The sequence below is a fragment of the Festucalex cinctus genome, chromosome 9 (genome assembly GCF_051991245.1).
Source record: "Festucalex cinctus isolate MCC-2025b chromosome 9, RoL_Fcin_1.0, whole genome shotgun sequence".
NCBI lineage: Eukaryota > Metazoa > Chordata > Actinopteri > Syngnathiformes > Syngnathidae > Festucalex > Festucalex cinctus.
This window is the reverse complement of record NC_135419.1, coordinates 7,591,062-7,616,966: the sequence shown is the minus strand read 5'-3', so window position 1 is coordinate 7,616,966 and position 25,905 is coordinate 7,591,062. Positions and strand designations below refer to the sequence as shown.

At 40.6% G+C, this 25,905-nt stretch overlaps 1 protein-coding gene across 25 annotated transcripts in view; it reads left to right on the top strand.

Annotated features, from left to right (window-relative positions):
• The window catches only part of LOC144025391 (protocadherin alpha-C2-like), a 144,410-nt gene extending 118,505 nt beyond the window's left edge, over positions 1–25,905 (top strand). For 19 of the 25 annotated variants that reach the window (XM_077531338.1, XM_077531335.1, XM_077531336.1 and 16 more), the window contains exons 2-4: positions 14,729–14,793; positions 16,204–16,289; positions 22,981–25,905. In XM_077531338.1, the coding sequence (XP_077387464.1) occupies positions 14,729–14,793; positions 16,204–16,289; positions 22,981–23,285 (456 nt within the window). In that variant the 3' untranslated portion in view covers positions 23,286–25,905. Of the gene's footprint in view, positions 1–9,012; positions 12,161–14,728; positions 14,794–16,203; positions 16,290–22,980 lie in introns of those variants that run through there. The other 6 variants (XM_077531344.1, XM_077531343.1, XM_077531340.1 and 3 more) reach the window with 2 other exon arrangements.

The window sequence follows — 25,905 nt, the reverse complement described above, 5'->3', positions numbered from 1 at the left end:
TATCATTCATGTATATTATGTTCTTACTTTGTTCACACTATTTCTGTGGCCTATGCAATATATATATATATATATATATATATATATATATATATATATATATATATATATATATATATATATATATATATATATATATATATATATATATATATATATATATATATATATATATGTGTATATATATATATATATGTGTATATATATATATATATATATATATATATATATATATATGTGTATATATATATATATATGTGTATATATATATATATATGTGTGTGTATATATATATATGTGTGTGTATATATATATATATATGTATATATATATATGTGTGTGTATATATATATATATATATATATATATGTGTGTGTGTGTGTGTGTGGGCGGCACGGTAGTCGAGTGGTTAGCACGTCCGCTTCCCAGTTCTGAGGTCTCCGGTTCGAGTCCAGGCTCGGACCTTCCTGGGTGGAGTTTGCATGTTCTCCCCGTGCCCGCGTGGGTCTTCTCCGGGTACTCCGGTCTCCTCCCACATTCCAAAGACATGCATGGCAGGTTAATTGGGCGCTCCGAATTGTCCCTAGGTGTGCTTGTGCGTGTGTGTGGATGGTTGTTCGTCTCCGTGTGCCCTGCGATTGGTTGGCAACCAGTCCAGGGTGTCCCCCGCCTACTGCCCAGAGCCAGCTGAGATAGGCGCCAGCAGCCCCCGCGACCCTTGTGAGGAATAAGCGGTCAAGGAAATGGATGGATGGATGGATGTGTGTGTGTATATATATATATATATATATATATATATATATATATATATATATATATATATATTACAATATCCATAATTCTGCTTGCTATAATGCGGCAAGCAGAATGTGAAATGTGAAAACGTACAAATCGGCCTAAAGCTTCAGGATTTAAAATATCCAATGACAAAAATAGTAAATACATCACAAATGTAACTCATATTAGGATTAATAAGTACAAAGAAGCACACACTTAAAATGAATTATATAAACAATATTTTGGTTTGGTGTGCTTTCATTTCAATGCCTTAAGTGTCCATTCACATTGTTTGTGAAATGAGTTTCAAACTAACCGGAACAAATACATTGACAATAGAACCTACAGCTGGCATAAAAATTGATTTCCATTGCATTCCATTGCAAGTGCATTCCATTGCAAGTGTGACAACAAATTCAATACACAATATACTTTAAAACTGGGCATATAAGAACATTACTAACCTGTCCACCAATTATTCACCACTGCATGTTGCTTATTTGGCAGCAACCCATGACAGTTTCCTGAAAAGAGCACATAAGCATAAAGTTATTTGATAATTCAATAAATAACATACATTCCGTATTTAAACCAAGTCAGATAACAGTTACATGCATGCACTCCAACACTGCAAGTTAAATGTAGAATAGTCCTCGTATTGCATTACCTGTTCGGAGTTCATCCACCATTCCAAGTTGCTTATTTGGCCGCCAGTAATCATAGCTCAGTCAAAAAAGCTAATCCATCCATCCATTTTCTTGACCGCTTATTCCTCACAAGGGTCGCGGGGGCTGCTGGCGCCTATCTCAGCTGGCTCTGGGCAGTAGGCGGGGGACACCCTGGACTGGTTGCCAACCAATCGCAGGGCACACAGAGACGAACAACCATCCACACTCACACGCACACCTAGGGACAATTCGGAGCGCCCAATTAACCTGCCATGCATGTCTTTGGAATGTGGGAGGAGACCGGAGTACCCGGAGAAGACCCACGCGGGCACGGGGAGAACATGCAAACTCCACCCAGGAAGGTCCGAGCCTGGACTCGAACCGGAGACCTCAGAACTGGGAAGCGGACGTGCTAACCACTCGACTACCGTGCCGCCCTCAAAAAAGCTAATCTTGGTTTTAATTAATGATGTGGGGAATTCTTTTTTTGTACATTTGAATAGCATCCATTCTTACTCGAGATCAAACGGCCAGTTAAAGGTGAAATGGTGAAAAAGACAAACTTACTGGAGGGGAAATTACCTTACCATTTGTGCCAGCAAGCAAATCTCTCAAACCACTCTCAAACAGAGTAGGCATCTTTTCTTTATTTTTAAAACATGAGGAGTCAGGATATCTTGGGATATCTACTGCCACTTGTGGCTAGAGGTGTCACTGCAATTCCACTTCTTGACCAAGCTAAAGTTATCTTGGGTGAGCTGAGCTCGAGCTCAAATGGACAGTTTTGCTCCTAAGTCTTCTTATTGTTACTACTTCGACTTTGTTTGCAACACGTTAGGCAATGACTTGTCTGTATAGCATTTTGAGTTGTACAAAAAAAAAAAAAAAAATAGAATATAGTTGTTGCCTCTTACAGGTATAGTAGTGATATTGTGCTGTTGTGATTGCAAATTCATTATTTGTTAGACTAACAGATGTATTTTATTTAAAAAGAGCATTATTATATTTTTGTAAAGATAGCCTTTGTTATCCAGCCCTCAGACTGGATTCATCTGATTGTGAAGATGTACCTAATGTTGTGGCCACTGAGTCTATTTTGACTGAATAGGCATCAAATGTGGCCTGTGGCCTCTTTGCATTTTTAATTAGACATCTAGTTTTATCACTATACCGATGTTTACTATCGGTTGCAGAGCCAGACGTTAACATATCCAATTTATGGAAATCTAGTAGTTCTATCATTGATAAAGTTTGACCTTTTTCCCCGCATCCCCATTTCTCCTGATGCTCAATATGCATATATTATAATATTCACCTAAACCGAGCTTCTTCCTCTCCCCTTCCTAGTGCATGCTCCACTTTCCCATCCCCCTCTCTTTCACTGCCGATTTGTGAGGAGAGCAGCTGAGGGAACTAACAGGGAATTAATGTCCATCGCCGCAGACATGTGTGCTATCAGCCCCGGAGTGTTGCAAACATGATCTAATATATATTCATTAGCATTCCTAATGTGTACACTGCACAAGCAGCTTTGGTGCAGTCGTCTTTCCACAGACAACATATCTCAAGATATCTCTTATTCACTGTGGTAATGATGTCTCTTTCTTTTTCTAATTGTTCTCTTTCCTATAGTAGAATAACGACTGCGAAGTTCACTTTAGCACTGTGACGCGGCGAATCTGTGATGCTGTGAGTCACTCAGACGACATGACCTCATTTCAGGGAGTGGTCCAGCACAAACAAGCGTGGTCCGATGTGACTGTCGAAGCTCTCTTACGTGTGTGAGGGAGATTTGACAGAGGCTTTGCGTGCTTACACGCAGCCAAGGCCTCGTGTGCATGGACAAGTGGGTCATCTTGTGATTTAAAAATGGCTGCAGTGGGCTGTTGCATTCTTTTTTCCCCCCTTCCGATATATCCTCCCTATGTTGTGCTTCCCTAAACAATGCCTGGAGCCCTTTCCCTGCATAAAAGTGCTTCAGTGCCTGTTCTGCACGCCGCAGCTCTGTGTGAATATGAGTGGAGAAGGCTGGGGGGAGGGGTGGGTAATTTTCCGCTCCCTCCTGCTGCTACTGCAGCTTCAGCACCGACCACGCTATCAGTTGGGCTCAGCCTTCTACTCTGCGCCTGGGCGGGGCGGACGGCACCTAATGTCAGTCGTTGTGGCAGGGCAGGGCAAGCGTGTAGCCTGTGTGGCTAAGGCGAATGAGGGGAGGCTTTTATTTGATCCCACCCCAAAACATTATGCATTTTCAGCATGCTTTGCCCTACAAGTCATTTGATCTGTGAGTGTGTTATGGATATTCTGATGTCCATGAGATGATGACATGGTGCCTTATGAAAGCTTTGTAGCTCACCCAATGCTGCAGAATGCATTAAATTATTTATTCTTCAATACATTATTCTGCATGAGGCAAAGTGGTTCGAATTGCAGTAATTTTACGAGAGCACAAAAAGCATTACGCTGATGTGAATATTTGATTTGATTTGTGTCACATTTAGAGGGTCCAATCTGTAAAATGAAGTAGCATCCATCTGTGATCTTTTTTGTCTGTCATCTCTTATGCGTAGCACTTCCTGTTTTTCTTCCCTTACAAGGGCGTGTCCTTTGTGCAAGCGAGGCAGACGCTGCTGTCCGTGGTTACCATGGAGACTGCGCGCAGCCTTAATGAAATGATGTACTCTGTTTCCTAGGAGCTGCCTGGATGCACCCGCCTCCACTCAGGCGTCCTTTTGAGCGTGTGCATTCGATGCGAGCTCGGATGAAAACAGGCTGACATCGTAAAAACATGGGAGGGTGTAGTTTCATCATGAGCAGAAATTAAGTGGGGAATATGAAAGCAGAATGAAATGTAGCGGCTTTTGGAGGCAAAAAATAAAGCAGCAGCAGCTTGAGTCTGATGTAAGAAAATTTGCTTCTGAGGACAAGATGGGGGGGTGGGGGGGGCATAAAATAGACGCCTTGTGGGAAAATCTTCCAATTGGTCACAGCTAAAAGAGCGAATTTATCACGCCACTTGTTTTGTCTCTACCATTTCCCCCAGCATGTCCTCCTTACGTTGCTCCCTTCCCGCCAGGGAGTGGCGTCGGGATGTTGTTTTTGTCATTAGATTAGCTTTGTCATGCTCACAACCTCAGCTTCCATCCTCGTCGCATATGGCGAGGATAAAAAGCCAAGGCATCCAAAAAGGGAAATGGCCAAAGCCTGCCTGCATTTCCTGATAGCTTTGTTCAGCGTCTGTTTGATTTATGCACAGGCTGAATCGGGAAGGCACTGTTTAACCCCAGAAGGAGAGATTTGTGCTCCTTTTAGTTTTCTCTCTCTCTCCATGCCCTTTATTTTTGAAAGCAACGTCCACAAGGGATGAGCACAAACATGCATAAACCAGAGAAATGTTTCTTCTACACTGTGTCCACCTGTGTAAAGGGATTAACATGGGACTGATATTTGAAAATGTTAAAAATTTGTATTCAGGACAAAATGATGCAACATGCACTTTGGTTTTTATACTATAAAATGAATTCTGTAATTTATGTGATCTTTACTGTTGAGATTGGCCTTTGCAATTATTCCTTTATGTTGATTGTAGGCAAGCACCGATACTGATACTAGTATTATTATTATTATTATTATTAGTAGTAGTAGTAGTAGTAGTAGTAGTAGTATTATTAGTGATGATACTGTAGGTCTGTACTTACACTCGTAGTCGGAAAAACTGTTCCTTTACAACAACACTGGTACATACCTTCCCAGCAGGTGGAGTAAGAGTTATGTCATCCATCTTCAGATATTTTAAGGTAGGGCTGCTTGATTTTGAAGAAATTATTAATCATGATTATATTGGTAATAATTGAAATCACATTTAGGATGATGTTTATTTTTTGGTACAACTCAAGAAAATGTTTAAACGTAAAAATTAAGAGAAATAAAATTCTTTGAAATACTATAATTATAATAGTTCCTTTTGGATGAAACAAAATGTATTAAATTAGTTATTTTAAATGAAAAAAAGGTGCACATTTATTAATTTAAACGGTTCCAAATTAGCATTAATAATCATTTTTTTTTTGAAGATTATGCTGATTTTGTAATTGTGAAGTGTAATAATTGAAATTGTGATTGAATTTCAATCAATTGCATAGCCCTATTTTAAGGTAAACAGTAAACACGATGACGTTTTTTGCCGGTTCGAGTGGATGTAATGTGGGATATGCGCTGTGAACTGAGGTTTGATACATTTGGCATTTCGTGTTGCGTGTTGTTGCTTTTGCAGCAAATATCCCTTATCTTCTTGCCTTACAGCTGGCATTATCGGTTTTGGGTCACTGCCATGGAAAAGTGAATGAAAATGACTGTCCTTGATGTGCTGTATGAGTTCTTGCTCTCTGGCTTCAATTCCCTCCTAGTCATGGCAGGGATTATGCGTTAGAGAGCTTTGGCTTAATGAAAAAGCCCAGCGGATTGGGACTGTGGTAGTGATCACGTGTCCACGACTTGTGCTACCAATTGATTCCAACAGAGGGACCACTTTTACTGTGTCCTGCACCTATGGTGTATTTGGTACATATAACTTTGGTGAGTGTTCACTTCCTACTCAGTGACGGTGTAAATACGTGTAAATGGTTAGTGTCGTCCAAAGTCTGCCTTTTGCCTGGAGTCAGCTGCCTCTGATGCTAAGTAGGATGAGCGACAGAAAATGGATGATTGGATGAAATGTATCCATCTGTCAGTCAATCAAGTTTAACATTGTTTTGTTGGAAATGCTGATTTTTTTTGTTGCCACAACTCTTGTATTTAATCACATTAGATAGTTCAGGTGTGCCCTACTTGTGTACTACCATTCGGTGCATATTGAAGGAGAGAAGATGATTCTCAGTGGCCATCACTGATAGAGACCAGAGGAAGTAGTCTCACACAATTTGCATATATCCTGACACGTAAGGAGCTCAGTTTTGTACTTGCAAATGGAGCTTTTTCTAATGTATTGGAGCAGAAAAAATGAAAGAACCCCATATGCCAGAAGCGATGATATGAATGGCTTTTATAATGGCCGCTTGCAGTATTAATGACGTTGGGTCTTGCCGAATGAAAATGTCCTTAATACATTGGCCTTTCTGCATCATTAATGCGATGGGGGGGATTGAGGATGTTCGTATTATGACAGCGTGAAAGATAATTTCTATTTTCATCAGGAAAATGTAGGCCTCACTTTACAACTTGATGTTTTTTGCTTTTGTTTTTGTGTGTTTGCCAAAGGGATACTTGACTCATTTTGACATTTTTTTTATCTTTAAGAAGATATTTTGCCTATAATTAATGTGATAACTTCTTTATTTTCCATGAACAATTAATGTAATTAAAATGTAATTTTGCCACTTGCTCTCGACTCAAGATAACATCGCCTGTCCTGAGGAAATAGGTAATGAACAATCATGGCTCAGTTTGCTGACCAAACTCAGAAAACAGGTGAGCCGTTATTGGTCATTACCCATTTCCTCAGCTCAGGTGATATCTTAAGTCGACAGCAAGTGGAAATCGTATTTTTAAAGATATTAATTCCACATGAAAAATAATGAAAGTATCAAAATGATTCTGGACAAAATGTTAACTTTATTATTATTATTATTATTATTATTAGTAGTAGTAGTAGTAGTAGTAGTAGTATTTACTGCTGAAACAATGAGTCAAGTATCCTGTTAAAGGCTGAATCACAAGTGATTGAATCTTGTGATTGAATCGTGCTTAGCAATTGACTAAAAGTAATATAAGATGAGTTGTTGCAGGTTGCGTCAGATGTGATGCATTTTACAAGGAATAGCAATTAGCCTGTGCAGCTCCGTGGTTGTTGATGCGAATCAGGCATCTGTCATTTGAAGAAACTCGTTGATAACTTGATGTGCATCACCCAGGTGGAAAACTAACTGTCACTCTGTAGCATTCAATTAAAAGATATGGCAGATGTAATAATTAAGTATGATGTTTATTGTTGAAAAAAAAAAACAAGATAGAAAGAAAGGCGGCAAATGTGCATAAATCCAGCATTGTGCGTGAGATAAACCTTGTGTGTGTGTGTGTGTCAGTGCCAAACAAGCAGTTCTACACGGCCCACTGGGAAAATCTGCTAAATGTCACTGATGGCGTGACTGAGTGTCCGTGCAAAGCCATCGGAGACTGTTGAACACTTTTATGGCCAATGTGCAATGGCATGAAATGCAGAGAGCATTTATTTTTTATTTTTTGCATGTTTATTGGTTTTACCGAGACATGGAATCATGTAATTCTAACTACAAGCACAATTGCACTGGATTGTTTTCAAGTGTTAACAATGAGCAATATCACAAACCAGCTAATTAAGTCGGCACTGCAAAACAAACACACTTGTTCTGCATGTTATTTGCATTCCTTCTCCAAACACTCTGCAGCATCAGATTTGCCACAACTTCATCCTACTCATCCGCCTTCTCTTCTTCCTCCTTGCCGACTTGGGAGTCACTCCATATATACACTCGTCCACTTGCAGCTTCCGACTGAGTCACTGTATTCTCCCTCACATATTCCTACCAATGATGGCTGTTATTATTGCTGTGGGCAGTCTGCATGCGTGTGGGAGAAAGTGGCACTCCATCAGGGAAGGAGAACAGTATGCACAGCACATATCGTATACACCTTGTGGTCCAGGTGCCAAGGCAGGTGGATATTCAGAACATATTATCTGTATTGGCTATACTTTAGGTATCGTTGAAATTTTTTTTGTTTGTTTTAGAGCTATCAAAATGAATTGATGAATTGACAGGTAATCGATTATCAAATTAATCTACAACTATTTTTAATAATCGAGTAATCATTTGGAGCCATTTTGAATTTAAAATTGTCCAAATCCAATTATTTCAGCATATCAACAGTAATTGTTCACTGATTTCTGTAGTCCTTCATGAAAGAAGACCGATTATCTTCTCTGTTTGCAAATATCTGTTTTTACTTTGGAAAAGGAAAACAATGAACAAATCGGTAACAGTAAAACATAAATCCCTTTTTAAAATCACTATATGAATATGAAGTACGAAATAAACACCAATCACTTGTTAATAAAGAGTAATCAGGGGAAAAATGTTTTTGTAGTACACATTAATGCAAAATTAAAATTAATCATTTATGCTGTTTGGTCAAAATATTACAAATATTTCAGTTCTATCCAATACAGTTCATAACTACTGCCATTTCTGGAAACTACAGCCAGGACAATAACCATGTTGTTCATCATAATCATCCTTTCTTTATATATACTGTAACTCTTGTAAATAATGTATCTCTGAGTGTGTAAGTGTACCTAATATTGTGGCCAGCCGGCGTAGGTCCATTATCTGCTGTTAAATTTGGACCGAATATATTTTCATTTGAGACCTGATTGATGACAGAATTGAACCTGACCTCCCTATGATTTCATGATATACCCTTTACTGTGTAATTAGGTAATGTGCTTGCAAATTGGTAGTTAGAAAATGGAGAGCAAAGGAAGAATTATGATGTTTGTTTATCGCAGTGAATTTGTTGTTGTTGTTGTTGTTGTTGTTGTTTTGTTTTGTTTTCTTTATTTTTCTGCATGCTGTTTCCAGTTTTCATAAAGTACTCCTCTCAGTTATAACTACAGGTAGTAATAGCAGGTTTGAATAACAGCAGAAGCATGTCCGCTTGACTTGCTCATGAATTGGTTTTGCCGGTGCATGCATTGGAAAGGGCGGTGGCGCTGACGAAAAAAGAGGAGAGGGAGACGATTTTTGTCAGCTGCAAATGGGAATTGGCTGCTCCGGAATGACCTTGAGCGATATGTCGTTAAAAAAAACAACTCTTTAGTCGATTAGGTATATTTTGTTGTTTATTAGATTATTTGATCCGAGCTGAAATGAAAGCTGCATCATTTGAGCGAGCCCCCTCCCTTCCTTTGCCCACACAGCAACACCACAGCACGGGGAGGAGAGGGAGGAGGAGAGAAATCAGTCTTGCTCGGAGGGCAAACATTTCCAACCACAACAACGCAAACATGGACGCACAGGGAGAAAAGAAGGCGGAATGGGCACCAGCAAGGTAGCAGGCGGTGTTCTGCACGTAGTCATGCAGACTATTTTCTTGCTCTCAGCGTGGCGGAAGACACGCGTCTGATTTTTAAAAGGAAGATTTTTTTTCCCTCTACATACTGCCTCCCTGCGATGGCAACAGCGGCGCGTTACGGATTATGTTTAATTATTTTAATATACGGTGGCTGTACGAGGGGACAGATTCACTACTCCATTCCGGAGGAACTGGAGAACGGCGCACAGGTGGGTGATATTGCACAAGATTTGCGTCTGGACCTGAGGAAACTTATCAGCCGTCGCATCCGGTTGACACCTGAGAGTGGACGGAGGTATTTCACCGTTAATCACAAAAGTGGCAAGTTGGTGGTGAGTGACCGTATCGACCGAGAGACCCTGTGTAAATTGGGGGACACCTGTGCTCTCAGCCTAGAGGTGATTTTGGACCACCCCATGGAAGTGCACAACATCGAGGTGGACATTCTGGACGTTAACGATAACGCACCGAGGTTCCCACATTTGCAGTATCTGCTAGAGGTGTCTGAATCTGCTCTGACGGGATCAAAGTTCCATATAGAGGCCGCTCAAGATCCAGATGATGGCTCCAACTCTGTGAAGCAGTACCGCCTCAGCCCTAACCAGCATCTAACTCTGGACTCTGTTAAGCCTTTCTCTAATAACAAGCACATTGAGCTTATTCTCAAAAAGCCCTTTGACCGTGAACAGACGCCATCCGATCAGCTCATCCTGACAGCGGTGGATGGAGGCACCCCGCAGAGAAGTGGCACAGCCAAAATCAATGTACGCATCCTTGATGCAAACGACAATGTGCCTGTTTTTGACAGCTCGGTGTATAAAGTCAAAGTGTATGAAAATTCTCCAAAGGATACCCTTGTGATTCAATTAAATGCTACAGACCTCGATGAGGGCTCTAATGGGGATGTTTTTTACTCATTCAGCAGTTACACTCCAGAACGGGTCAGGCAGATATTTGCGTTGGATACAGACACAGGGAAGATAACGGTGAAGAACAATATCGACTATGAGGAGACAAAGTCGTATGAAATCTACATTCAGGCAATGGACAAGGGGCCCGCCGCTGTGGCAGTTCACTGCAAAGTTGTGGTTGACGTTTTAGACATTAATGACAACATCCCCGAAATTGTCCTGTCATCTCTCTCCACTCCTGTACGTGAGGATGCCCGCGCAGACACCGTTGTTGCTCTGATCAGTGTAAACGACCGAGATTCTGGACCTAACAAGCAAGTCATGCTGGAGCTCATGCCTCCAACTCCCTTCAAAATCAAATCCTCCCGCTCCCACTATACAGTCGTCACTTCAGCGTTCCTGGACCGTGAAACCATCTCATCCTACAACATCACCATACGTGCCGTAGATGGAGGAACGCCGCCTCTATCCTCTCAAATGACCTTTAAAGTAGACGTCGCCGATGTAAACGACAACCCTCCTCGATTTGAACAGACGTCATATACTGTTTACATCACCGAAAACAACGCGCCAGGTTCGCCGCTGTGTACCGTCAAAGCCACGGATGCTGACGCAGCAGAAAATGCACGCATCACCTATACCGTCCTCAATGACAACAATCATGGCATCCCAGTGGCAAGCTACGTCAGCATCAGATCCAACACGGGTGAGGCCTATGCCCTGCGAACATTTGACTTTGAAAAGCTGAGAGAGTTTCACTTTCAGGTTAAAGCGCAGGACAATGGCATGCCCCCACTAAGCCGCGTGGCCACGGTGTATGTTTACATTATGGATCAGAACGACCACGAGCCCAGGATCGTTTATCCACCTGCCAACGGGACTCACATCACAGAGACACTGCTAAAGAACTCTGAGGCTGGAGTGTTGGTCACAAAGGTTGTGGCGTGGGATGGGGACGCAGGGCAAAACGCTTGGCTTCTGTACACCTTTCAACCACCCAACATGGAGCTTGACCTCTTCAAGGTGCACGAGCACACTGGTGAGATCCGCACCACCAGACGCGTTATTGAGGATAACTCCACCTCCTTTGCTTTGACGGTTCTGGTGCGTGATAATGGCCTGCCGCCGCTCTCATCAACCACAACTGTCCACGTGCACGTGATGGAGCTCATGCCTAAGTTGACCCCTGACCCGAAACGCATCATCAGGCCCGAAAGCCCCTTAATGTTTTCCAATGTCACTATCTACCTCATCATTGCCCTGTGTGCCACCACTTTCGTATTCTTGGTCACTGTCTGCGTTCTGGCCATTGTGCGTTGCCATGCTTACTGCACCCAGCCTGGTTCCTGCTGCCCGTGTTGTGTATCCAAGAAGAGTCTGCCTGAGAGTAACAGCGCAGCAGCTACCAGTGGAGGACGACCTGCATCCAGTGGGGGCCAGCCAAGTGCCAGTGTGGCCCTACGCCGAGATCTTAAAGTAGAACCGCATTACATTGAAGTGCGGGGTAACGGCTCCGTGACCAAAACGTACTGTTATAAAACATGCCTGACAGCGACTTCCGGAAGTGACACGTTTATGTTCTACAACACGGGACGACCTCACAGTGGCACCTGGGGCTCGGGCTATGTCACCAGCCACAGTGGACATAGCCAGATAATTGTTCGCCGTCTCAGCATGCCAGATGCCACCGCCATTCAGGTGTGTGCCTGCTCTGATGTGTGTGTTGTTTTGTGCTTTAAACCAAACCAAAATGGGAATCCTCATCATGAGTTGCTTTAAGGAATTGTAGCCACAGTCACTATTTGTATTGCCATTAGCCACCGAATGAATTAATCAACTTGAATGGGTTACTCAGTGCAATTTTGCCAAAAAACACATCATAAACCAACAAATGAAAAAATATATGATCAAAATGGTAAATGAAGTGCATTTATCTTGATCATATGTTTACAAAGCCATATACACTTATCTGATTCAAGCGTATTAGAGTGTAGCCTACAACAGAGAGTCAACACACAGAGGTTATCCTTTTTAGTTTAAAATGACTTACTTTAACCTCCAGGATCCCATGCTGTACCCTGTCCCATTTTAAAGCCATCTATGTTGCTTTTAGCCTCATCCTAGCTAGCGCTAAGCTAGTTTGTCTCTCAGGTCCGGTACCCAAGTTTTAAAACTCCCTTTTGTTTGTTGCTAGCACGGTGTTAGTCAAATATTTCCTAACTTAAATGTAAATTGTTAGATTGAACAACTTCAAAATTGATGTATCTATTTAGATTCATGTTAGCAGTAAATTAACATATTGACATGTGGGACGTTTCTCTGGGTTGTGTCTCTGAGGCAGTGCACCCTTATTTCTGCAGGCAGAATTTACATTTTGAGTTCCAAGTTTGCTCATTCCTTTGACGTTGATTGAATAATGTATGATGTTTCAGTGCCTATGTGCAGTAATATATTCCATTAGGTATTGCCTCTATATCGGGAATCATTTTGTTTATTGCTTATTCTCGCCACAGTGGTTCACAAGCAGCAATTTGACCCCACACAAGTAGCATTATTAGCTCACTGGGCTGTGTGCCACTGTGCTCAAGTGTGTAACTCTAGTGAGAATTCAGTGGTCATTTCTATCTTGTGGGGAATAGTGCAGTCTGCATCGATATGTTCTGAGAGAGTTACACCCACATACCACCCTCGGAGCGTCTCCTATTGTCTGTGCAGAGCACAAAGGAAAACAAATAGAATAAATAAAGGTTATCAGTCGCTCCTCATTAAATGCCAGTCAAGTTTCCTCTCGATCTGTTATTAACTGATAGCAATAGGTGCTGAAAGCAGATTGGCTGGCTCCAAACGGCTAAGGCGGGGGGGTGAGATGTGATTGGATGCGCTGTGTGTTGATGGCGGAGGTGTGAGGCTTGTTTCCATGCGAGAAGTGTTCATTCACCGGAGAGGGAAGATTAGAGAAAAAGGCAGAATAAGGATGGAATGCCCACGTAAGGATCAATATTCCACTCGGATTTTCTAATGAACAGTTGATGCAATAACACTGCTCAGAACTCGTTTGATTCCCACTTTTACATCCTTTCATGGAATTTAGTGGCAATATTCAAATAATACACATGCGTATTAGACTGCAGACACGTTTGGATTCAAGGTGCTTGTATCTGGTGCATTTTTGTAAGAGTATGTGTGTTCTTGCAAAATACTCTTAACACACTGTGGAGCTTGGCAGACCAGCCACCCTTCGGCTATGTACGTGCCGCAACAGGGAAAAACATTTTAGGAAAGCTGTTTTATCCTGTGTGTGGACAATCTGGCCTCAAAATGTTTTTTTATCCTGTGTGTGGACAATCTGGCCTCAAAATGTTTTTTTTTTAGGTATTTAATGCTGCTCTTTTTTTGTTTTTTCCATGATGCAATAATGGTTATCCAAATGAGTCAGTTATTATCGCAAATACTGAATACTACTACTTTCTGTACTGACAAAATATGACACCATAGACTCAAATGATAATGCGGCCTCATTAGCAAGTGCATATCAATTGGGTTGTTTCTGCATTGCTTGACAAGTAGGAGAAGTGATACTTTTTCACGTGGGCCCCAAATCCTTGATAATTAATGTGTGTCCTCAATCTGATGACTCTAACTCGGATAGATAAAATGGAATTTCACTTTGGTGAAGCAGCCCTTTTTCTACACAGTCGTTACCAGTGTTATTTTATTGCATGAATTATTGATAATGAATCATAATAGGAGTATGTTACTCAGAGAATTCAGTTGTATGTCTTTTTTTTTTTTAACAGTAGTGAATTAGCCCCATTGCTGCAGTTACCATGGTGAGATGTGTTGTGAAATCTGTGGTCTTGATGAGAGAAATGACCTGTGTAGCAGAGGTTGCGGCAAACTGAGGAGAAATGAAAACCACCGGCTGTTTTTTTTTTTTTTTTTAAAGAGCAAAATATTCAGAAAGCACTACCACATTAAATTCACTTTTCAGCATTGTATCATCTATACACAAAGCATTTGTGTGCAGAATAATGATGGTAAGTATGTTGAGCTGATATAAAAGTAATCTGATGTTGTCTTGCAATCGCTTTTCAAGGTCATTCATAGAGGAGGCGAAATTGAATGCACTCTCCTGAAGCTCATCACTCATTTCTTTCCAACAACAGGGGCGCAGTAGCAGTTTTGACTTCCCGCCATGACTTATTAATGTGGCGGTATTAGGTTTTCTCTGTACTTAAGACTCAATTCCTCTCACTCTCTTTGCAGCCTAAGATGCCAAATTCTGACTGGAGATATTCAGCCTCCCTGAGAGCAGGTGGTGTAATGCAGAGGTAAGCACTCAACCGTTTGGTGTCCTTTGTTTGGATCTTTCTTTATTCCATACTCATGAATCATCATGTTTTTCTGGAAAGCTTATTTTGAGAGGCATGCAGGGCACATATAAAATAACCAAATCCTTCACCATCAACAAAATCATATAGATGCTATTATTTGCCATGAAAATGTTACACGTCAAACTATTTATAATATACCGCTAACTTCATGCATTCATCTGTTCATTTTGACCAATTGGAATTCTGGCAGCATTGTAAACAATCCTGCATGGTGGCAAACTTAATCATTGTGCAACACAAATATTTGATGAATACAGTTGTAAAGCCAGTGACTTGTTGTAATGGTATACAATTGATAAATGTGTTTAGAACATTAGCAGTTTTGGGTAAATAAAGATCAGTTTTCTCAGAATAACCTCTTCAGTAACAGTACTTGAGACTACCACTCAATATGAGCCTATTTGTTTTTATGAGTATGTGTTCGCATACAATAGATCTACAAACACATAGTTTACTGTAATACTACCTGCTGGGATACATTATGGTAGTCTTTGTTACGTTAATCTGATTTGACTGAACGCTCATAAAAGTCCACTTTTTATATTTCAATCACTTTTTTTAAGATTGATTAAATTAGCAATAAGTTTTAGATATAGGATGTATTTTAACATTTCGAGCACGTTATTGCTATTTCCTTAAAATGATGGTAGACATGAGGAGACGTGAGGAAGAAGTATGTCTCATGAATGACATTGTCGTGTGCTTCAAAGGTGTCCCATGGATGGATTGATTGCACCATCATTGCCAAACAAAACTATAAACCTGTTGTGAAACCATACGCCATCAATCTAAATGAAGACTCGTGCATACATTAGTGCTTGTTGCTAATGCTGCATGTTTGGAACCATTTTTTTTTACTTAGTGTAATTATAAGGTCAGATTTAGACCAGAAAGCTCACATACATTATGTCTATTTATATTAAGCAGATCTCCTCATAATTACAGTTGGTATTTGCTTGTATAAATCGGATGAATATGTTCTATCTATGATGTATTTTAGTGACTTCCTCCTGTGTTCCATTACCAAAGCTCCCCTGAATGGTCATGCAGTCACACTGACATTTTGGATAACTCTAATCGCCGCATGATGACACTGACCTATTTCATTTAATCCCGTGTGTTGCATCTCTTGCATATTTATACTGAAATGTTAAATAAGCATTTTCCAGTTTGCCTTTAGATTGGAAATAAATAGTCTGTTACGGTGATAAGATGCTTTGCTTTAAAAAAAAAAAAAAAAAAGTGGTTTTGTGGTTATCAATTTTGTGAGATAATAATGACGAAGTGTTATATTGTCTCATTTGTGAAGTGACTTCATAAACATGTTTATGTGTGCATTTGTTCTAGCTCAGTGCATATGGAGGAGTCCTCGGTGATGCAGGGAGCCCAGGGAGTTCTGGTTCAGAACTGGCCCACAGCATCAAGCGCTGCTGGTAAGAATCAGTCATCCCCATCCTTACTTAATCAACCTTAGCAGAGCCAAAGTCTATATTTAATTTATGTAGACATTTTCTGTGTATATTCCTGAGTTATAAAACTGCATACATGTATTTTGACAGCAGGCTCACCTCAACTCATTAATCTGCCATTTTAAGCATTGTGGTGTAATGATGGATATACAATTTTGAATATGATGTTATGAAAGCATTTCAACTTTGAACAACAGCACAACCATGAGAAGGAGTACTGAAACACAATCCACTTTGAAATGTAGTGAACATAGTGAACACACCTTGGATGAGTGATTAGCATGTCTGCCTCACAATCCATAACAGTTTCCTCCCACATTCATAAAAACATGATTATTTGTTTCGTGCAAGACTCCTCCAATTGTCCTTCAGTGTGATTGTTGTTGTCTATGAGAGACCTGGCGACCAGTCAAGGGTGGATCCCACGGCACCTCTTGCCGGAACTTCAGCTGGGATCTGTTCCAGCTCACCTGTGACACCAGGATATAGAATATGGATGTATCGTCAACACAGATGTAAATAAATAGTGGGGGTCAACTACAATTGCAGTTATGTCTTTTATTGTCCAGTTCGAAAACTTAGGAAGATAAACTTGGTAATACCGGCTACCAAAAATAATAATAATAATAATAATAATAATCAACAACAACAACAACAACAACAACAATAATCTAGCATTGAAGTCAGAATGCCAAAAAATGAGAAGCTAAGACAATCTGTTGTTTTCATGAAAGTAATACAGATAGTAGGATTCAGGAGCAGTAATAGTGTTATATTGTACTTTGAAATTGTGATTGTTTTCATAGTAACTTGACTGACACTAGTAATTAATAATATAAATGTGTTTTCTGCCATACTTGATTTCATTAATTGAAATCCAAACCTTGTAGAATCCTATCTTTGAAGTCATTGTCAAATATGGTGTTGTTGTTGCCAAACTGTTCAGTTTCCAGCGCAACATGTCTGCCAATTTTGATAACAATGATAACATAAACATGATGGTATGGACAACGTGATGTGCTTAAAATCCCTGTTGTCTGGTGTCCTATGGAAGAGGCAATGAGAGAAATGATGCTGCCCACGCCCTAACCGCCAGCCCTCCCTTTGCACATATACTCATACATACAGTTGCCTCACTTTTCTTTTCTTTTGTATTCTGCAAGGCTGCACTTCAAAACATGATGATAGAGAGATAGACTTTGACTTGGATGAAGACAGAAGCAGCAAAACAGAAGCTTACCAGAATTACATATGAACATTTTACATATTACACCATTTTGGAATGACACATTGTGCACATATTCACCTTGATTAGCTTTTAGACCAACTCTTCCTTCATCGTTATCCCGATTAGCGACTTCAATTTTACCTGTAAGCACTTTAGCTCCAGGTCAAATATGCTTACGATTGGATGACCAAAAGGTTCAGTTTTGGGATGTCAGAAGATTTTAAAAGCAGAATTTGCTTGAGGACAAAAAAAATGATATTGCGATATGGTATGCAGAAAGAATACTCTGTAATGTATTGCAGGTAGGAGAGAGACTGACATATTGATTTAAAGTGTCCTGCCACATCAGCATGAGTCATAGGCTGAGCTATTTATAACAAAGTTGTCTTGTTTGTCGGGCACGCTTCGGCCCTCAGGTGGAGACCAGCGGTACACTTAAAACCATGTGTGACTACGTGAAAGCCAATGACCCCTTATATGCTTCATCACATGTAGATTTACTTGTTGATATTCATTAGTGCCTAAATGTTGATAATATCCACCCTGTCTTGCTGCTTTTTTGTGTTTAGAGTATGTTGCATGCGTCTTGGGGCTTGAGAGGGTTTGGGCTGCCTACTTGTTGTGCTGCGCCTGCTGTGACAGATGGAACACAGTCCACGCCCAGCTTAACAGATCCACATTAATAGAAACAGAGCAGTGCTGACTCTCTCTCTTTCTAAAATAAGGGCACACTGGGATTCAGAAAAATACGTGCAACCTTCTGCAGGGAGGTTTTGACACCATGACAGTTAGAAAATGAACTTGCACTGTATTAATACAAAATGTGATGAATTGCCGAGATTGCTGATTAAAACAGGAAGGTGAATGCGGTTCTGTTGCCGTGTGAGTGTAGGACAGACGGTGAAAGAAAGCAGGGGGGGCGGGCGGGGGGTTTTAGCGAGAGCTTGCAGCATTATTCTCTATCAGCCCCTGTCACCATGACTCCTACCAATGTCCCACTGCTTTACCGGAGGATGTTGTTGCCACGGCAACCATTCACGGGCCCCAATTATCGATGAGAAGGGAGCGGGAGCCGTCAGATCGAGAGAGGTGTGAACATATGGTGTTGGCCGAAGGATACTGAAAGAGGGTGGAAGGACAAAGGGAGGTGAAATGCACTTAGAGAGAGGAAGAAGAGAAGAATGGGTGTGTTGCAGAGAGAAAACTGCAGGTATGAAGTGGAAAGGGAGGAAGAGCAGGAGAGTGACCTACATACACTAGGGAGGAAATATACTGCTAAACAGGATGCATGTTGATGCTTTCTCCCATCATACTTCACACACTTTAAACCTACATCATAGCAGGCAAAAATATTTTTATAAGAAAAATAGTAATCAAGTAGGGGGGTGACATATTAAAAATACAATCTTTAAAGTTTAATATGATCGAGGAGGCTAATCACCCTCATGTTGAGATTTGGAAAGCATTCACCCATTGAAACTTGTGTAAATTGGTGCCATCATAAAACCTTTATTAACTGTACAGGCAATGTTTAATTTAATATGTTGACATCTTACAAGTGTATAAATATAATAATCATCAGGGATGTTCTATGCCACTTTTTTTTCCAGGCAAATAGCAGTACGAGTATTCAACCCTTAAGAAGTTACAGAGAGTGATACCGAGTACTTGTACTTTTGAGTCATTAAAATAAAAAAAAATAATGGATACTTTATAAAAAAATAAAATAAAATAAATAAAAAAATCATATATATATCTCCATCTAACATTATTCCTTAAACTTGAATGAAATTAATGGCAATTTTCAATTATGTTTTTCAATTTGTTCATAAAATACATATATTTTGTATAGAGCAAACAATAAAATGAATTTTAATAAATAAATATATTAAATGAAACTAATAATCCAGTAGCCACAATCAAATTTTGTGGTTTTAAATCTTAATGGTCATGTGTCAGATACTCCCATACCTTGAAATAAGGCCCTGTATCGGCCCGATATGATACGCGGTATTGGTACTCACACTTTTCACAACAAATTCATTCTTCCTCCAACTGCTGTTCTTTTTGGAATAAGTGCAACAAAATGACAGATATTTATGTGATGTCATGTATCCTGATGGTTCAAACGAAGTGTTACGCAACTTTAGAGGCACATTTTTCTGGAAAATGTCAGTCGAATTGCAAATTGTAAAAACCTTAGGGGTGTTATGCGGTTGTATATGGATAGATGAAGATTGGGTCAAAATGGTCGGTAAAAGTTGTGTGTCTGGCTGTAATTCTGATTAAAGAAATGAACTGTGGCAGAATTAAATCCAGACGATTAACCACTTGCAAATTATTAAAATGTACAGTCAGTTATTTTTTTTAAGAGAATCCATACAAAGACAATACAGACACATATCTATAAACAGCATCATTTTGAAAAAAAGGTGTGGTCCCTTGTTTATATTCTGTTACACAATTCCAAGCCACTGCAGTTAAGCAAAACAAAAATGGATTTATGACAGCTGACCTCATCTTTTCCTTTTCTCATGCGTTAGGTTTCATATCTGCTTCTCAAAATCCTGCTTCATCTTCATCATAATTCTTCTTCCTCCTCGGTTTATGTAACGCTGCGCTGTGCTTCTGTCCAACAGTCCGACAAGGGGAAATTATTAACTCGACTTGGCCAAATAGAGCTTGGCTGATTTAAGTGGCTCTAAAAATCTTGGGTGGCAGTGGACGTCGCATAGATGTTCTGCTGCATAGTTCTGCTATATTAATGCAAGGAAAGAGGGGCATACACAGACAGTGATGTCAGTCTGATCACTTTTTGTGTAGAGAGAGACTAATAAGATGGCTGTCCTCATCTCCAATGTGCACATCACTGAGGGATGGAAGGCGTTTACACCACCCAATCACACTGACAGTCAACACTGATGGGATAGATTAAGACTTTTATCTCTAACAGGGAGCAACTACTGTGTTTTCACGGTAGACTGCATGAAAGGTCAGAGCAGCTGCATGTGGGAAAGGATGGGGAGGGTTCGGAGGGGAGCAACGAGTTTTGCTCTGCAGCAGTTATCAAAGCTGCAAAGGCTGTGTCAGGATTAGTTTTGAATGAGGCGAGTGTGATGTCACAGCATGGAACATAATCCGTTCGGGGATGTATTTTTTTTTTTTTTTTTTTTTTTTTTTTTTTTTTTTTTTTTTTTTTTTGGTGGAGTGGTTAGCACGTCCGCCTCCCAGTACTGAGGACTCGGGTTCGAGTCCAGGCTCCGCCCTTCCTGGGTGGAGTTTGCATGTTCTCCCCGTGCCTGTGTGGGTCTTCTCCGGGTACTCCGGTCTCCTCCCACATTCCAAAGACATGCATGGCAGGTTAATTGGGCACTCCGAATTGTCCCTAGGTGTGCTTGTGAGTGTGGATGGTTGTTCGTCTCTGTGTGCCCTGCGATTGGCTGGCAACCAGTCTAGGATGTACCCCGCCTACTGCCCAAAGCCAGCTGAGATAGGCTCCACCACCCCCTGCGACCTTGGGAGGAGTAAGCGGTCAAGAAAATTATCATAAATAATCATTACGATGACACAAATTGTCACTGTTAGTCAGGTATCTGTATTCAGTCAAAGTACTGGTGTTGTTTTTTTCATTTTGTCTTCTGTTGTTAGTGTCTGCCTTACTTTTCAGGAGAAATATAGAGCAATTTATCTTCTTGCAGGGTCCAAATAAAGATTTATTAGCAGCAGAGTCTGACCTTTATAAACTAGTGTTTCTGCCTCCTCAATTGTCAGCTTTGACTTTTGTGGCTTTGCGTGCCTTTGACAGATTAGGATTGTATGCCCTGTGGGACATGTCATGTTAGGAACAGATTTAGATTTTCAATCATTTGCCCACTAAGCAGACCTGACTGTTGAGAGACATCTGATATTGAACCAGATAAAAAAATAAAAATAAAAAAAAATGTCCACAAACAAAGAAACACATTTCTGTCATCATGAACTCAAACTTTGAAGGCAAAATGCTCTATATTCGTAGACATATTTTATTTATTTTTTCCTCCTCCTAAAGTTTGATCATCACTAGGCATGGGTGAAAGGTGGTCTTCAAATGCCTACTTCACAAATCTGTGATCTCCCAATAACCAACTTTATATCATCCACCCGTGGACATCTGCTTGCAGTTAATTATAAAAATGCAGGACTCAATCATTGCCTTTCTCCACCATGTCGAGGACTACTTCATCAGTGTTCCTCTCATGCCATCTGCTTCCATTAGCGGAAAAACAAGTCGGCTGTGTTCATGCCCACAATGGTGCAAACGTCCCTTTTAAAAGACGCCATGCTGCACCTGCTTGAATGGGCCTGAGAAAATACCACAATTTATTCTAGTCTGCCCCTGCGTAGATTTACACTGCACCTCACGTTAGACTAGCATTGAACATGGAAATAGACCGTTTCAGATCACTGCTTGATCACTAATTCTTTTAAAGGGAAGTCAACCCATCCAAAAATTGTTGACAATAATATGTTCTATGCAGCCCAAAAAGTCTAAATACGGCATTCTGGTTCTTTACCACACAACCGATTTCTGTTTCATGTACAGCACTTTGTATACAACAATGCCTGTTTTTAAAGCGCTTTAGAAATAAAGTTGAGTTGAGTTGTCAAGAAATGTTTAAGGTTAACTTATTCTTTAAAAATAAGTACAAAAAATAAATAATTTTTTTTTAGAGATGACTACAAAAACAATGCCATTTAATTGCTGGCTGAATATTCATAGTTGCCAGTGTTATGTTTACCTTAACTCAACAGACTTTTATTAATGCAAATTAGGGATGCTCGATGCCACCTTTTGTTTCAGATCAAAACCAATACGAGTGCTCAAGTCAAGTACAGTAGTCACCAATACCAAGTCCCGATACCACTACTACTTTTGATATAGAAAATTCCCCCTCCCCCCAAAAAAAAACAATGATAGATAATTTTTAAAAAGGCCTGTATATCCCTGCCTGAAATTAATTAAAAATCTATATTCTTCTCATTTCTAATTTCTAGTTCCTGATCATAAAACGGGCACAATAGGGGAGCCGCCGTCACGAGTATCCATACCTTGAAATTAGGCTTTGTATCAGCCCAATACCAATACCTGCTATTGATACTTGCCCATCCCTAATGTAATTACTATAGCTGGGAAAAGGGAATGGGAGAGTAAACATGCTCTATATTTTTGGCCCTGGTTCAAGCATAAGCATGAACATAAATGCTATTTACTTTTACAGCAGGAAAATAAAATATAGCGGGACGCATTTCTATCACGCCCATATTAAGCAAAACAGAAGTTTTCCATTGAGTGACACAGAATTTGACAAATGCATTTTCTTACCACAGTTTCTGTATGAGACAAATGAATAGCAATCAATGACATACGTGCTTTTTTTGTCATTTCAGATGCTGAAGGAGGAGAGGTGTCGCCCCCAATGGGTGCCGGAGTTGACAGCAACAGCTGGCATTTCCGCTACGGCCCCGGAGGTCCCGGTGCACCCCCGCAGCACCTGAAGGCCGGCGACGTTCCCCCAGAGGCGTTCATCATCCCTGGCTCCCCCGCCATAATATCCATCAGACAGAACCAGGGAGGAGACGACGACAAGAGCGACTTTATCACCTTTGGAAAGAAGGAGGAGGCCAAGAAGAAGAAAAAGAAGAAGAAGGACAAGAAGGACAAAAAGGATAAGGGAAAAGATGATGATGAGTAAAGAAGCATGAAGTAAAAATTGGCAAAAGAAATAAAAGGGTGTTGCTAAAACAGAGGTACCAACCAAAGTCCACTGGGTTTGTTTTTAACCTGGCCTTTACTTTCAGTTCCCGACTGAGGTAAATGATTGATCTTGCCTTGATAAACAATAAAAAGATTGATTTTCATCCACGCCCCCAATGTGCCTATACACCCCGAGTGAACTCGTTAGAAAAATTATAACTCTCCTAATTGTTTACCTAAATGTTTACCTTTGTTTAACCCATTGGGCATGTTGGCACCTCTGTATTACCCCCTCCCCAAAGATGATGAATCATTCTCTGTGAGAGAGGACAAATACTTTGTACAAGCTCTGCGCCAGCCAAGGAAAAGAAGAAGTCAGATACGTGCAAAATCTGGGGCTGGACATACACATATACACACTCATATATCCACACAACTTGTAAATAGCACAGGGGAGAGTCACTGAAACGAAGGCTAACAGTCACAACAAAACTACTGCAGAGTCCTTAACCACCAACAGTGTTTCCTGTGATCTCAAAGAATTCACATGCATGCATGCTTGCACAACATGCTAACACACACTTTCTCATGTGGACACTGACAGAAATTGCGAAAAGCTTAAAAAAAAATAAAAGACAGAGCGAGAGAGAAAAAAAGTGCTGAAAATTAGACACCGCAAGCTTTTTTTGTCACCTGGTATCAACTCTCAGGATGGAGGGAGCATCCCTTTGCCATCACTCTGTTTGCTTACTGCTTTGAATGGACCAAAAGCCCGAGGCAACGAGCGCAGGCAAGTTGGAGAGATGGGAAGATACCTCACACACTCCTGAGGATCACCAAGGGGACGTGTCCGCCTATCAGTCGGCGGACTCTGAAGAAAGCAAGCAGAATATTATTCATAGAATCTAGAGATTTTGATAACACCCCTTCTTATGTCCCTATGCTGCAGCAAAAGCTGAAAGCTTTCTGCTTTGAATGTTTGGTAGCAACCAGTCCTTACCTGATACCTTTTCAACTTCGCACCTGCTTGTGCTCCCCCCCATGCTACCACAAACTACCCCGCCGCCGCCCCCCCCCCCCCACCCCACTGACTGCCTCTACATGTCAAGATGACGTAAACCTGCTTTCCTTAATTCTCTGAAGAGATTCACAGTACATGTTTTTGCCATTTCATGAAGAGACACCCCCTCCCCGCACCCTCCTCCGATTCTTGCATGTCCGCCCCTCGCCCCCCTGCTCAAGACCCATCCTAGAGGAAAAAATTTTTAAAAAAAAGGCCTGCTCTGAACATTGTGGTGTGCTGACAACAGCATGGAGTAATGTGGATGTGGCCCATCAGGGGGAAGAGCGGGGGCGGGGCCGTACGTACACCTTGAACTCTTGTCTCTAAAAGTGCAAAATGGTTCAGTGCTTTTAACATGTGAATACTACACTATGCTGTTCACTTCCTGTTTGTGGCCGCTGCCGTGAGATGGGTTTGTCGCAGGGGCAAAGGACCGGACGGGAAGCGAGGCAGGCGCCTTGGGCTGGCCCTCCCCGCTCAAGTTTGCGAGACAAGTAAATTGATTGTTTATGATTATGGAGTCGCATACAGTATACTATCTTTTTTGTACGCTCTAAATGTAGTGTTTGATTGATTGTCTCTACACTAGTAATTGAACCTGCTAAAACTAAATAAATAAATGGCATCTGGGGCTTCCCTGCAAACTCCCACCAATCCTCTCATGAAGCAATGAGACGAGGCTAAAACATGCCTCCATGCTCCTGTTGGTCCCTCTCCCCTGCCTGTAACTCATTGCCACCTCCCCCCGAAGTTTGGCGGCTCAGTATGATGTCACTCCATTAAGTGGCTGCTGCATGTACTGCTCTAAGGAAACACATACTATATAGAGAAATATATATATAAATAGATAGATAGCAATGATTTTATTTTTTTTGTATTATCATTTTTTTTTCTCTTCATTACTCACATTAAATATTTGTATGTACTTGTCTATGCCAAACATCTATGTATTACAATTGTCATGCTCAGATGTGCTACGGCATCCACTAAACCTCTTTCAATATTTGTAATGCTATAGTGTGATATATACGTTTTTGATGCACCCCACCCCCAACCACCCCAATTTTTTATTTATCCTTTTGAAATCAAGCAAAAAGAAAAAAAAAAAACTGTCCAGCTTTGACATGATGGTCTAACTAACACTGTAATATTGTAAGTGAAATATATATGATCCTATGATGAGCTATCACTTCCCTTTCATTCTTGCAAAAAAAAATAAAAAAAAAATTAAAAAAAAAATGTTGGAAAAAGTATATGTAGTGTATGCTTGTATTTAGTGAACTTTCATGCTGTCATTCTTTCCCAATGTATGGTGGTGAACTTTGGTGACAATGTGCGGTCCCAATGAGGACCAGCCAAGATCTGTTTTAAGCCCCCCGCCCTCCTTTTTTTTTTCTTTTTTTTTTTTCGGGTACACCTCATAAACTGTGACCGTGAAATAGTGACTATAATTTACTTCCATTCCCTTTCTGCCTTTTATTTGACCTAAATGGAAACAGTGGTAAGGTGTTTTGTTTATAATTCACAAATAAAGTTTTCTTTCTTAAAAATGAAA